This window comes from Trichomycterus rosablanca, chromosome 19 (assembly GCF_030014385.1).
Source record: "Trichomycterus rosablanca isolate fTriRos1 chromosome 19, fTriRos1.hap1, whole genome shotgun sequence".
Classification (NCBI taxonomy): Eukaryota; Metazoa; Chordata; class Actinopteri; order Siluriformes; family Trichomycteridae; genus Trichomycterus; species Trichomycterus rosablanca.
Genome location: NC_086006.1, coordinates 22248564 through 22263158, shown reverse-complemented (window position 1 = coordinate 22263158; position 14595 = coordinate 22248564). Strand labels below are relative to the sequence as shown.

At 41.2% G+C, this 14595-nt stretch overlaps 1 protein-coding gene across 7 annotated transcripts in view; it reads left to right on the top strand.

Moving 5' to 3' along the window:
- Positions 1 to 14595, top strand: part of hspg2 (heparan sulfate proteoglycan 2) — a 140581-nt gene that overhangs the window by 52589 nt on the left and 73397 nt on the right. For all 7 annotated transcript variants that reach the window (XM_063015212.1, XM_063015211.1, XM_063015207.1 and 4 more), the window contains exons 4-15: positions 3470 to 3579; positions 3742 to 3800; positions 5417 to 5577; positions 7092 to 7217; positions 7962 to 8147; positions 8341 to 8460; positions 9576 to 9707; positions 10702 to 10846; positions 12529 to 12680; positions 13578 to 13718; positions 13824 to 13990; positions 14290 to 14469. In XM_063015212.1, the coding sequence (XP_062871282.1) occupies positions 3470 to 3579; positions 3742 to 3800; positions 5417 to 5577; positions 7092 to 7217; positions 7962 to 8147; positions 8341 to 8460; positions 9576 to 9707; positions 10702 to 10846; positions 12529 to 12680; positions 13578 to 13718; positions 13824 to 13990; positions 14290 to 14469 (1679 nt within the window). The remainder of the gene's footprint in view (positions 1 to 3469; positions 3580 to 3741; positions 3801 to 5416; positions 5578 to 7091; positions 7218 to 7961; positions 8148 to 8340; positions 8461 to 9575; positions 9708 to 10701; positions 10847 to 12528; positions 12681 to 13577; positions 13719 to 13823; positions 13991 to 14289; positions 14470 to 14595) is intronic.

Sequence of the window (14595 nt, the reverse complement as noted above, 5' to 3'; positions counted from 1 at the left end):
TTGCACCAGTTATGAGGCTTCCCATCCTGTATGAGCGACAATCCAATCGTCGTTCATGTACCCGCCCAGCCCAGCCGGATGGCACAGCTGAGTTTCGAACCGACGAGTTCGAAATGTCAGCTCAGGTGTGCTAGCATGTTTTACCACTGCACCACCTGAGCGGCGTATACTTAAAGTGAATTAGAATTAGAACTATAAAACTATAAGCCAAATGTTTATACTAATTGAGTTGATTCACACTTTTATATACTTTTTGCTCTTGTATCCAAAATATATACACCAATATATGGATGGATTGCAGGTCTGGTTAAAAAATAAATGGCTCTGTATCAGGTTAGATTTGACGTTTTCTTTCTCGATCCCACTGCATATGATTTTACTGACATAAAATATGCACAAATCTTGAAGATTTTTGAAGTCTGTATCAGGTAACTGTATTGACTGATGCTCACACTGATCAGAATTGGATCAATAATAAAAAAAAAGTCTCTAAAGATCCTTGGCAGCACTTGTTAACTTTCTGGGCACGCCCAACCCTTTGTCCGTGACTGTGCTGAACTTGTGGCATGAAGTCTGTTGTGTCGACAGTTTGTCCTAACATTTAGAGACGGACTCTTGTTAAATCTCCAGACTCCGATGTCTGTAATTACCCGAGATTGGAATGTATACTACTGCTGGTGTTTTATTTATCCTCTCTGAGCAGCGACCTTATAAAGGGTTTCGGAGTAAATAAAAATGTTTTTGTGTAAGATTTGACGTTGGGTTTATTACAGTAATCAGGGAAATGCGAGTATTTGGCCACGCCAAAGAACTAGCTTTAGTTTTAAAACAAATCCTGGAACTTAAATAAACATCAACTCAGTTTGTTGTTTATTAAATGATCGATGTAACCCAAGCCAACAAGTATGATAGATTTTTAAAGCTAAAAGAAACAGTTTTTAATTAAAGTTGTTGGAAAACAGCTCAGGACTTGCAATTTCAAAAGCCATACATTGTCACATGATCCATGACAGAAGACTTGGCCTTCAAAAACAAAATCTGTAAAGAGGTTGAACCCCAAACATGAAGCCAATTTTGATCCAGTCAGCCCCATGACATGATGCTTCCACCTCCACATTTCACTGTCACCTGTTTGTAATGGTTGGCTGCACAGATGGGTCAGCTTTCTCCAATGCTTGCTGTCTCGTGTTGCCTATCGGATTAACTCCTGGTAATGCAATCCATGTCGTTATTATGTCAATCCAGCTTATTCTTGTCTTTTGAGTCCTTCCACACTGCCTTCATGTTAAGTATTTACTTAATGTGGTTCTGTTCTGGCCGTCCTGTAAACTTGCTCAGTGGTCATTATCTTCCTTCATGACATTTTTAATAGTTTTCTGATTCACACATAAAGAGTTTGATAGTTCATCAATGTTCCATCATTACCCCCAAGCTTCACTGGTTACCGATTACAGCCCACATTGAATAAAAATACTTCACACCTACAAAGCTCTTGATAATTTTCCCTCACAGACCACAATATCACATGCAGAGAGCCACACATTGCTACAGCCGCTCCCCTGGTTGGATGGCTGATAGCAGAGCTGAGAGTCTATCTTGAGAGCTCAAGATCTTAGCACTGGTGGACTAGTATGTGTTACTGCTACACCACCTGATCCTGTGTGAGATATTTCACCAGCTTATGTGTGTTTTAAATTTTACGCTGTTAGTGCTGTGAAACTAATCGAAAAATATGCATGGCAAGTTTTGTGTGGTTCACACAAAACAGAAAACACTTGTCGAAGGAAACAGAAAGTCATCAGCTTGGCTTAAAATATGACTGTGGTTTTGATATTCTTCTCATTCTCTCCCTCTCTCTTTTGCCATTAATATTTTCCTCTTTTAACCCTCTTGTAATCGGTGTGAAGGGTTCTCAGAGGGCTATAAAGCTCTTAAAAGTGCGTGCTGGAAAAGGCCGGAGCGACATGTGCCTCAATCAGCCCTTTGTCTGCCATACAGGCTTCCATGTGTTCCACCGAGATCCTTCTCCATAAAGCCCCCACAGTTCTTCTGCACTGCTCTACCATCCAAAACATTTTGGGAATCGAGTACGGAATGCTCCCGCTCCCACCCCCACCCCAGTCTTTTGGAGCTGGAGATTATTTAGGGGCACTTGACCAGGGACTTCCCACATGGAAAAAGTGAGCAGTAAAGAGCTGGAGAATGTGAAGGACGGATATGAATCACAGAATAAATGAAATGGAACGGAGCTACTGTTTGCTGCAGTATCTTATTAAAAATGATCAATTTGTATTATTTCCATTTACTTTTACTTTTGGTTTTTTTTATGGTGGTGTCAGATCTTTCCAAGCAACTTGACTCAAACCCCCTCTTTTTACCACTCGCATTGTTTTGAGCTACAGGAGTGTCATTGCAGTATCACAAAAGTCCTTGTACTGGCATAAGGACAGCATGGTCCTGATCTCATGCCAATGTGGGCTGGAAAGTGTAAAAAAAGGATGATTTTTCCAATAGTAAAGCAGGAGCTTACAAAGAGGTTTTGTGTGCTGAGCAAATGAGCATGACAATCAAGCTTAAACGATCACTCAGTAGCTGCATTTCACTTCAAACATTCCTCAAATGTATAGATTTAGTACATCAGCAAATATATCATGTGTTCACTTGCCTGTAGTAACCGCTTCATTTTGATGATTGTCTCAGTGAGTCTTCAGCCTTTTTTTAGACACTGGGTGTACAGCAGGAAGGGTCCTAACTGATGTTACAGTTTGTTCCAAAGATGCCCAATTGGCCGGAGGTCAAGGCATTGATAAGTTTCTTTAAACAAAACTTTTTTTAAATTTTCTTAATAGACCTTGTTTTGTGCACAGGGGCGGAGTCATGATGACATGCAGTCATGATGCTCTGTTGCCGCAAAGTTTGAAGCATATAATTTTATTTACATAATGTAAAAATTCTTTTTTTTTAAATTTATTATTCTTTTTTTTTATTTAGCACGTCCAATTTCGTCCCATCTATCATCCTCTCATTAGTGCGGATTCCTGCTCCTGATTGGGGCTGACGAGGCCGTTCCACGCCTCCTCCGAAACGTGCACAGCCAATCGACTGTCTTATCACCCACACTTGACGAGTGCAGCGTGGCAGAGTACTGTGTACGGAGGATCACACACTCTGCCACACGCCCTCCCGTCTCCATACAGGCGCCACCAACCAGCCAGCAGAGGGCGTAACCGCCCCGTTCCTGAGAGAGCATCCCCTACGGTCTCAAGTCCCGCCAGACACCCGGACAACAGGCCAATCGTTGTCCATAGCCGCCGTGAAGGCAGAGCTGGATTCGAAACGACGCTCCTTCGAAATCCAGCTCTGGTTGCAGCGCGTGTCTTTTACCGCTGCGCCACCTGAGCGGCTTAATGTAAAAATTCTAATGCACGCTTTAATCTTAACATTTTTCTTCATTTTTTATGATTCACAGTTTACTATCGGGCGCTGGTGAACTTCACAGACTCGGTGATCTACGGACCTGAACTTGACAACATTGAATCGTCAGCTTTCCTTGAAATCTCGGCTGCTGTTATTGATACGGTGTGTATGTCAGCCATAGTTAGAAGGGAGAAGTTCTGGAGGATTTGAAACGTCTCATGTAATTGAACTAGGAAATGAGACTGTGGCTTGAAGTTGAAATAATCAGGTGTGATGGAACCTGTTGGATGTGGTGGTGATGATGCTGTTTGTCTCTTTCCACAGCTGGAATCGGAGTACCAAAGGATACCAGGATCACAGACCATCAGTGTGGTGCTCATCAAGTAAATATTGTTTGTGTAATGTAGTAAAAATGACCATCATGTAGGCTTCTTTTCACCTGTGGCGGGTTCAGAGAGCTGTATCGTCTACAGAGCAATCGGGCACTTCTCTCCATTAGTCACCATCTCTGTATAGTTTCCTCCAACCAGCCAGCAGAGGGCACACTTGCAGCAGTCAGGAATCAGGAATTCCTTTGACCTTCCCACCAGCCAGTCTGGTTATTAGCAAAGCTGAGATTCGACCATTGCGCCAACTGAGCAGTCCTCGGAAATGAACTGTGATTACTTTTTGACCAACGGCATTAATCAAACGATTACTTCTTTTTGGTTATTAACTAATCAAAATATGCAATCGGAGATCGGCCGATATTTCTCAAATTTAGCCGATTGTGAGCGGCTAAAGAAACAGTTTATGGTGTTCAGCTGCATATGCGGACAGGAAACACGTCGTCAGTCTTTCAGTTTTTTAGCGTATATGACACAGACTCATCCAGGACGTTGTGTAAAATTTGTAAAACCAACTTGTCTCGCGGGGGAACCAAAACAAAGACATTTAACACTACTAATCTGATACGGCACGTAAGAGTACACCACGCACGCAGCTGAATACAGTTAGTATCAGAAAACTGCAATCATTCAATTTAGACCATTAATTATTTTAACACGGAAAAACAGTAAATTAAACAGTCAATACTGCAATAATTAAACAAAGCCCTTAATGTTTTAAACGAAAAAACAGTGAATTAAACAAATACAGGGAAAATACTGCAATCATTAAATGTAGACTATTAATTATTATAATTAATAAATATTATAACAGAAAAAATTGCAGTCATTAAACTCAGACCTGGGTTATTTTAAAATGAAAAACTGCAACCATTAAATGTAGATATTGAATTATTTTGAATTAATTATAGATGAAATATAACAGCAGCTATATAAAATATGGAACGTTTGAAATTAAACAACTGGGCCTGTTTTAATTCTTTTTACAAATAGTAATATTTCAGCTTTTTGGGATGACGGCCTGTTTCTCTTTTCAGTCAGTATATCTGAAGCGACGCTAAACAATCTTTCACTATCCACGCTTGTGCAAGGCTTGTGCAAGACTGTTTAATTTCGAGTTCGTTTTAAAACAATTCAAGATCTACATTTAATGGTTGAAGTTTTTCGTTTAAAATAACCCAGAGTCTGCGTTTAATGACTGCAATTTTAACTGCATTTATTTATTTTACTTTTTTTGTTTTAAATTAATTAATGGTCTAAATATCATTGCAGTATTGGCTGTATTTGTTTGATTTACTTTGTTTATTTACTGCTAATTTTGTTAAAGATATGCTGTTTCACATGAGTTCGTTAAAAATTGTAATAAACCAGTTTAGACCATGTTTCATGTCTTGCTTGCGCTAAAAATTGCAAGTTGCCCTGCCGTGGCATATAGCCCCGCCCTAGATCGGTATCGGCTATCGCCCGATCGCACTGAGAGGTGATCGGCGATCGAAACCATCGGTCCATCTCTATTTATAGGACTACATTACAGGAAATCAGCTTTTTCTAACTGTATGACATTCATTTAGTTTTTGTATCCTGTGACTAACTGCCACTGTTCTTCTATAAAGGAAAATAGGTAAAGACGTGTTTGTGGAGCTGGACGTGGGCTCAGACGACAACCAGAATGAGGGCGAGATCCGAGCTGTGCTGTACAGCGTGGTTAAAGAAGGAACCATCGGCTCCTACGTGACCTCCGCCGCCGGCTTCTCATTCAGACACCTTGGAGAACGTAAGCGCTCTGTCCCACAGATTCATCAGACCTGCATATTTAAGTGGTTTTCAATGCGTTTACTTCATGTTGGTGTTAATTTAGGTTTTGTGTTCGGCTATTCTTTGAGTCTTAAAGCTGTTGGATAACGTTAGCAGATTAAAATTGTCTGAAATCCGAGTGTCAAAACTTAATGCGATTGCCAAGCAAATGTTTTAAGGTAGATTCTATGTCTGGTTTATAGCGAACACACCATTCGAATCCGTCTATTCCACCTTCAGTGTGGAGTCTCTAGCCTCACCAGGTTTGTACTCTGCCATGCCTGCTGCATGGCACCCAAAAGTGTGAGAGTGTTAACAAGGAAACTTCAGAGAATGTAACGTATTATCAAGGAACGAGCATTTTTGCATGCATTTGATGTGAAGAATGAGATGCCTTACATGCTCGGCCTTGTGGGCCATGAATGTAGCTCTGTTTGTGATATAAGTTTGTGTGTGGCAGTAGTTGGCAGGGAATGGAAGATCGTTTTCTTGAAGGTTTTTTTGTTTGCATCATGGTGCACTGTGGAATTGTGTTTTTTTTTATGTAATGCACCAGTTAAATCGACACCAAAACAACTGCATGGACGGATTTTAAACTACTTTGTACATTCTCAGGGCCTTTTAGGGCGTCCATCAAAAACTGAACCTTACATTGATTTACAGTTCAAATATCTACAGGGTTACGTGCACTTGTTAGGACAGTCAACACTTTAGTCCAGATGTAATGTGCAAAAAAACTCTAACAAGCCACTGCATGGATGTTAGATATTTTACCCTCTACAGTGCATAATATTGTCAAAAGAATCAGCGAACCCAGAGAAATCATTGTGAACTTTACTTTGATTCCCTATACAGGCACTGCAAATATTCAATTTATTGCGGCTTTTCTGCTCAAAATGTAATCCATACGTCAACAATGTCAAGTTTATATGAAACAAACTGATGCACACTAAAAATATGAAGTATTTTGAATTCCAGATTGTTTATGGAATTTGTGGACGTCATGTTATCTTAAGAAGAACATGACCACCCAGATTGGTGCCAGTGTAAAATTAAATCTGTAACATGCATAGAGCACCATTAATGCTAAATGATACATACACCTTTTGGTATATGTATGCTGCCTTCTACTGTAGATGATGGTTTTTCAAAGATGTTCTTTTTCTCTTTTTTGGCAACCAATATTTGGTGTTACAACAGCATAACTTTATAATCAAACAGCTGATAGACTAGCCTGCCTGCAGTTCTGACCTCTCTACCATGTGTGGCGTCTGTACATCATGTGATTATTACATGTTCTTGAAAGTTAACACAATGTATACATGGTTTTTAGGCATTAAATTTGCAATCCACATATATTTTAGAACTAAAGCCATAAAGAAAACCTTAAAGGTTGTATTTTATCCCATCATTTTGCCTGTTTTAGCTTCGAGATCATGATATGGTTTTTCATTGCTTTATAACTTTACTAACTTGTGTAGTTGTGTTTGTTAGTGAAGCCCAGTCAGCGTGAGTGTACAGACAAAGAATTCACCTGCCAGAGCGGAGAGTGTATACTTCTTGAATTTTACTGTGACAAAAGATCAGATTGCAGTGACAACAGTGATGAGCTTACATGTCGTGAGTATGAGCTTGTTTTATGAGACTAATATAGAAGACAATTTGATGGAACATTAAGTGTTATAAGGCTGTGGTGTGCTTCCTTACATCTGTTTATCACAACTGTGGTGGATTCTTAATCATTAAATTATCATAAAACAGGGCAGAAAAACAAAATGCATTTTTTTCTGTGGCATTTAATATGATTTATGTCTAAAAGAAATACATAATACAAAAACAACATAATAAGGTTTCTTGTACTAAATACACTAGCTACAGAAAAACCCAAAACTGCTGTTCAGCTGCACTGTTTTGGTGCATAAAGCCACATTAACCTGCTTGGGTCCGGCTACCTTGAAATCAATGGGCGAAATGCATTAACACCTGTTCAGGACTCCAATCCATCCCCACAACCCTTTCAGATATAGCCAGTCATGTCGGAATATAGATGCCAGTCACTCCAATAACATTACTTGGGATTCAAACCAAGGATCCCAGTGGTAGTGAGTTAGCGCCACCCAAAAAACCTAGTTTATATTTAATTTAATGTATTATTTTGACAGTAAACACAGGTTATAGACAGTAAACAAGTTATAGTGGCTGAATAAAATAAATTAAGCATCACAGTTTACCCACAATAAGCCACATTAGGTTTTTACAGCAGCGGAAATACACAACACAATAAACTGATGGATTATAAACTGTTGCTTTTTAACATACTTTACATTATACATGACATGACCCCAGCTTTGTGTTCTGTACCAGCCGCAGAAGCCACTCCTATTCCTTCTATTGCTTACCCCAAAACTACACCAGAGCCCACACGTCCTTCAGTCCCCGGGCCCTGCCGTGTCGATCAGGCCAGATGCCAGAGCGGAGAGTGCATCTCTCGAGACTACCTGTGCGACGGCGGACGTGACTGCAGTGACGGCAGTGATGAGTCCCAGTGTGGTAAGAGCTTAACCCTTTAATGGTCTGCTTAATCATTTGGTTGAGCTTACTTGAGTAAAAATAAGCTGTATTTAAATGATCTTGTTTGGACCAAATCTCTACTCCTTAGTTGACGTGTTAAACTTAAAAATATTGGTAAATAACACTCTAGTTTTCTGTCAGTGACCAATATTAATTGTATGTTCTTCTTCAGGAACTTCCTCTCCATGTGAGCCCAATGAGTTTAGGTGCAAGAACGGGCACTGTGCTCTGAAGTTGTGGCGATGTGATGGAGACAACGATTGCAATGACAACTCAGATGAGATGGACTGTCGTGAGTGCCACTGACCTTTTAACCGTACAAAGAAAAATAAAAACTGTTGAGTACATCAGGATCTGTGACCTTATGTTCACGTGACTGCTGGGTCATGGTCCCCAGTTGCAGTAAGAGTAGCATTTATATCGAAAGTTAATGTCTAAAACCATCCCATTGGGAACAACACTAGACCAGGACTTTTAATAACTGAGACCAATACAAGACTTCTCAAGATCAAGACAAAGCCAAAACTTTTAAAGGTCAACATAAAAAAAACATAACATTGGGGCCAAGCCAAAATAATACCCATACCACCCCAAGACCACCCAAGAAAAGACAATTCCAGGTCTTTTAATTCCAGAGGAGCAAAGGCTGCAAGAGCCACTTAGGGTTGCAACTCAATGGGATGTCTAGCAAACCCAAGACCGGGTGTCCACGTACACTACTGTTCAACTGAACACCCCTATTTACATTTACATTTAGCAGAAGTTTTTATCCAAAGCGACTTACAGTACTGTGACAGTATACAGTCTGAGTGATTGCTGGTTAAGGGCCTTGTTGAAGAGCCAAACAGTGACAACCTGGCAGTGGTGGGGCTTGAACCAGCGACCTTCTGATTACTAGTCCATTACTTCCTTCTTTACACTTGCATGGCACTGCAAAATACTATAATAGCTTTTTGGGTTGGATTTTAGTCACTTTTCAAGTCACCTAATTTGGATCCAGTCAAAGAGTCCCAGAGCATTGTATCATCTCCTCCATATTTGACAGCTGGTGTCACAATGAGGAACTGTATCCGATATCATACACAAACCCTGTGCCATGAACTGAATCTTTCAATTTTCAGACCTTCTATAAGTCGTTTGTATTCCACCAGTGGTTCTGCATGGTCATGCCAGCATGTTTTTCTTATTTTTTCATTTTAGCAATGGTTGGCGGTTTGCAGCCTGTCCCTGCTCGCATCACTGTTGATGAGTACTTGCCAAGGCTGCCATAACTACTATAACCTATGAGCCTGACATTTAATACGTGCCTGATCGTGATCTCTGTAGCATGGTCACAGTGTTTTGGCTCATCTGTGTCTTCTCTCAGTAGGAGTAGGACTGATTCTCTGTCTTTGTTTGTTCATGTAGCTGTTAAGAAGCCCGGGGATGCATGCGCTCCTCATGAGTTTTTATGTCATCTCAATCACACCTGCATTCCTGCCAGCTACCAGTGTGACGAGGAGCCGGACTGTGAAGACACCTCCGACGAGTACAGATGTGGTAAGAAATCCTAATTTCTCGCAAAGTAGAAATGGCCGAACAGTTTGGACACTGGAAAGGTTAGGGCGCATTCACATGAGAACTGTTTTGAGCTTTGCTCACCACAAGCCTCTGTGCAATTCACCACTTTGTTCAGTGCTTGGCTTGAGTGGTGTGGTAAAACGTCATCAAAGTGCGAATATGAGACGAATATGTATTTGTGTGGAATAACCGTCAAATCCAGTCTGAAAGTATTCACATGTATCTGTGTGTAGCTGTATTTTCCTCACTGCTTCACTTTTGAACTTGTGTTATAGCTCAGGGTGCTGAGAGATTCTGAGAATCAGCTTTTCCAAGGGTCTAAAACACCATGAAAAAGCTTAACGTTGCATAATCTTTTTAAAAAAAAAGTCGGGTATTATTGCTCAAAAGTTCTCTCCACTAATGAAATTTCATGTTGACTAATGAAAGTCATGTTAAGCTTTGTTCGTACTGCCTGAGTCGCTTTTACTACGTCATATCAAACAGTTTGTCTTATTGGAGGCGCTTTGAAAAGGTCAGTGGCACTGCAGCAAGCGAAAAAATCGAACACAGCAAAAGTGTTTGCACTGCTTAGGGAAGTGCAGCGGCAAGCTAAGCAGCACCGCCTCACTCCATAGGAAACAACCCAGTACAGCCGGCGCAAACGCGGTGTTGCCGCTTCTCATGTGAATCCGCTTGTAAGTGCGCTTACTTGTAAGTGCGCTCTCAGTGACAGTCCCAAACCCGGTTGAAAATAAAGAGAGTTGCATGAGGAATGCCATCTGGTGTAAAACTGCACCAAATCAGACATGCGGACCAGAGTGACCAGCTGTGGCGACTCGAATGAAAAAAAGAGAACATGCCCTGCATGTGTACTCTGTTATAAGTTTCCTCATGTGGGAGTTTACTCACGTGGGAACACCTGCACCTGTAGATTTTTGGATCAGCAGCACGAACTGATTATTGTTGTTTTGTTTTTCTTTTTATCTTTAAGCTCCTCCCACTGTGATCATCCCTCCACAAGAATCCATCACAGCATCACGGGGGCAGACGGTGACCTTCACGTGCACTGCTACTGGTGTGCCCGTTCCCATGATTACGTGGAGACTTAACTGGGGCCACATTCCCACCAGTAACAGGTAAGAGTTTTTTATCTCAGCCACATCTGTAAGTCAGAAAACATCTCTGTGTCTCCATGGGTTTGTATTACTGCCTGGGGTTTGAGTTTTTGGGTGCCACCAGACCCACTGTGACCCTGACCAAGATAAGTTAGTGAGAGAGTCAGATATATGCGCTAATACACTAGCCCACAGCGCAGAGTTCAAGATTCCAAGTTCTGTACTTAGCGATGCTAGCAGCCTGGCCGAACGCTCAACAGACACGATAGACAACAACATCAGAAATAAAAGATCACACAGGGCAGGTTTTTTTTTTTGTTACTCTTAGGTGGGTTGCAAGCCAAAAAAATGGGTCACCAAGAAAAACACGTAGTTAAACAGGCATGTACGTGAACGCCCCCTTGCGGAGGCTTTATGTTACATATTGTAAACCACAGAGAGAGTACGATGCTTTGCTTGTGTTGCCTGGGTCACATAAAAAATCAGACGAAATGCGAATCGCTTGAAAAAAAGTCTAAAAGACCCTGACATATGGCATAGCGTGACTCTCCCTAAATAGCTTCTCTGTGAGACTACTGCAACGAAGCAGCCGGCAGCTAGTCTGTTTCCCTTTTCAGCCAGCGGGAATTGGAATTATGGAATTGGAAATAAAAAATGGGAGGGTGAAATGACAGTTAGGACATGGTGAAAAATCTAGCCGCTAGCGTGACCATATACAGGCCTTTACTTCTCTGTGTAAGTAAATAAAAGCAACATCACGCAGCTCTAAAAGCAAACCAGACGGATGGTTTGGTGGCTTTATAGCGTTCTCTGTGTCTGACTCATGAATGTAATTACAACCAGAGCGCAGGATATTTAGAGCGCTGTAGTTGTCATCTGCCTGCTCACGTCGACAGATAAAAAGTAAAACCTTTTTTGGCAGCTGTTTGCTTACTATTATTTATTAGCAGTGATGCTTAATCTTCTGCACTTGTCATCGCTCACTGGCTTGTGATGCTATAATGTCAGTTCTGCTTATTCAGACATGCTGGGGAAAAGCTTTGATTGTAAGTTTTACTGTTCAAGTCTTGTTTCTATTGGCTTCTATATTATATATATATTGGTTTCTATATTATTTTATATTATATTATTAGATTTAGCATAATCAATCTGTCTTCCGGTCATCCCACCCAGCAGACATGGTGGCCAATTATTGTCTGCGACAGGCACTGCCAGTTGTGCCCACTAAAAGTGGTGGCTAGTCGAGATTCGAACCGAGGTGCTAGCGAAATATCCTGCTGCGCCACCTGGGCGCCTTTTTTTTAAAAATAAAGACTTTAATGTCCAAAACTATTTAAACACCTGACCATGAGCTTGTTGAAACATCCCATTCCAAAAATATTGCCATTTATATGGAGTTGACCCCCAACCTTTTTAAATACTGTTAAAAGAGAAGCCTTGTCTCACCATCAGTGTTCCAGTTCATCCCTAAGGTGTTCACTGGGGTTGAAATTAGGGCTTTAAGCAGGCCACTCGAGTTCCTCCAGACTATTGGTGTGTCTGAAACACCTGGACTTAATACTGTAATTAGAAGTGCTGTACACATATTTTTGGCTATTTTGTGTCAAATAGAATAAAACAGAATTAAACATCTTACTTCATTTGTGAGGGACTGGACCAATAAACATATTTAGGCTAAATTGCTAACTCTTTTTCTTTTCTAGGTTTAACGAGACCAGTGAGAACGGGCGTGGAATGCTGGTCATCCGGGACGTGAAAGACAGTGATCAGGGCGCGTACACGTGTGAAGCTATCAATGCTAAAGGCTTGGTGTTTGCTATTCCTGATGGAGTGCTAACCCTGTCACGTACACCAAGTAAGTCAGCTCAGTTTCAACGCTAGAACTGTCATGCTTCTAATTCTGCAAAAATGTACTCCAGGAATGCTAAATCATCGTCCCAGTGTGAAAACAGCGCTTGCCTCTTGGTTTTTAATACTATTCTTTGCTATATAAGCAGTTGTTTTCGCTGTTGCTGCCAAACTGCCCAAAACAACGCCCATGATGGTTCCAGTTTGGTCACTCAGAGCTTAAGGGACTGGACTAGTAATTGAAAGGTTGCTGCTATAAGCTCCACCACGACCAGGTTGCCACAGTTTGGCATAACCACCTACGAACACCATGGAAACCACCTGGAATATCCTAGCAATCACCTAGTAACACCCTGCCAACCACCTGGAATATACTTCTAATATTTTTAAGCAAATGTGTAGATAACCATAGCCAGCCTGTATTCACCACCTGGTACACCACCAACAGCATAGCAACCACCAAAGTTATCGTAGCCAACACCCTAGTAACCACCTGAAACCACATAACGTACCTAAAGCCACAGAGAAACCATATAGCAATACCAGAAACATTCATCTGAAAATTTTCTGACTGTGGTTGAGTGTTTATGGGTAGTGTCAGGCTCACAGGCTCACCAATGTTATTTGTAGATGTGATATTTGGTAAGTAGGTGAGTATGAATGAAATTAAGAAGGGTCATATTATAATCTTTTCTATTCTATTAAAAATAATGCTTTGGGTAAATAGTAAATGAACCAGTAAATCTTACCACTCAACCTTTTGTGGGTTGTGATGGAATGCTGGTACTTTGTGGTAGGGGTCTTAGACTTTTGGACTATGGATTATGTGAAATTAATGTATTATTTTTTGTATTTAGTGTTTTATGTTCCTGAGTTCTGTAACTGTGTCTGTGCTTGTTCCCAGGTGACTGTCCTGATGGTCAGTTTAGAATAAGTGGTCACTGTGTGTCCTGCTTCTGCGCTGGCATCAGCAGGCACTGCCAGACCACCGGCCGTTACCGCAACCAAATTTCAATACGCTTCAATGAGGAGGAAAACTTCAAAGGTACTGATGTATAAATAATTAAAGCATGGTTCTTAATCTTGGTTTTGGGAATATTTAAGGCACTAATGACGTTTTTCCCATTTTCTCTCTCTTTCTCTGTTTTAGGAGTAAATGTGTCATTCCCTTCTCGGCCAAGCTCTCCCCTTCCTCTCTCTTCCACTCAGCTGCTGATTAGACCAGAGGAAGAGGAGTTCCAGCTGGTGGATTTGTCCCGTCGTTTTCTGGACCTGGAATCTTACTGGACTCTGCCTCATCAGTTCCTGGGTAGCAAGGTGATGTCGGTTCCCTCAGGCTCAGCCAGTCATGTTTGTAGAGCTTCTGACCAGGACAGTGGCTGGCGCACAGTGGCTATACTTTAAAAGCAGTGCATAATGACTTCATTAAAAAGATACACCACATAGCCAAAAAATGTGGACACTCAATCTTGCAAAAAAGCTTGATTGACATTCTGATCATTTTGGGGGATATTAGGGTTCTGTGGGTAGATCAGGTATCTATTGGGTGATACTGTGCCCACTGTAGCTACAGATGTACCTACTAGATGTTCTAACCTTGTGTCTCATTGCTCTAGGTGGACTCGTATGGAGGATACCTGAGGTATAAGGTGAGCTACTCGCTGCAGAGAGATGGTTTTGAGCCGCTGCAGAAACCTGACGTGATACTTAAAGGCAACGGACGCAGACTGGTGTATCAGCCCCGCTCTCCCACCTCGCCCAATGTTAAAAACCAGAGAGAGATCAAGTTCACAGAGGTCAGTCCCTGTGCAGGGACCCAAAATCTTTAGTCAGGATATTTTTTTTTTATCCATTTTTATCTGCTGCTTTTTACAAGATCTAATGATGTGTACAAACTGTTCATCATGTCTTTTCCTCTTCCT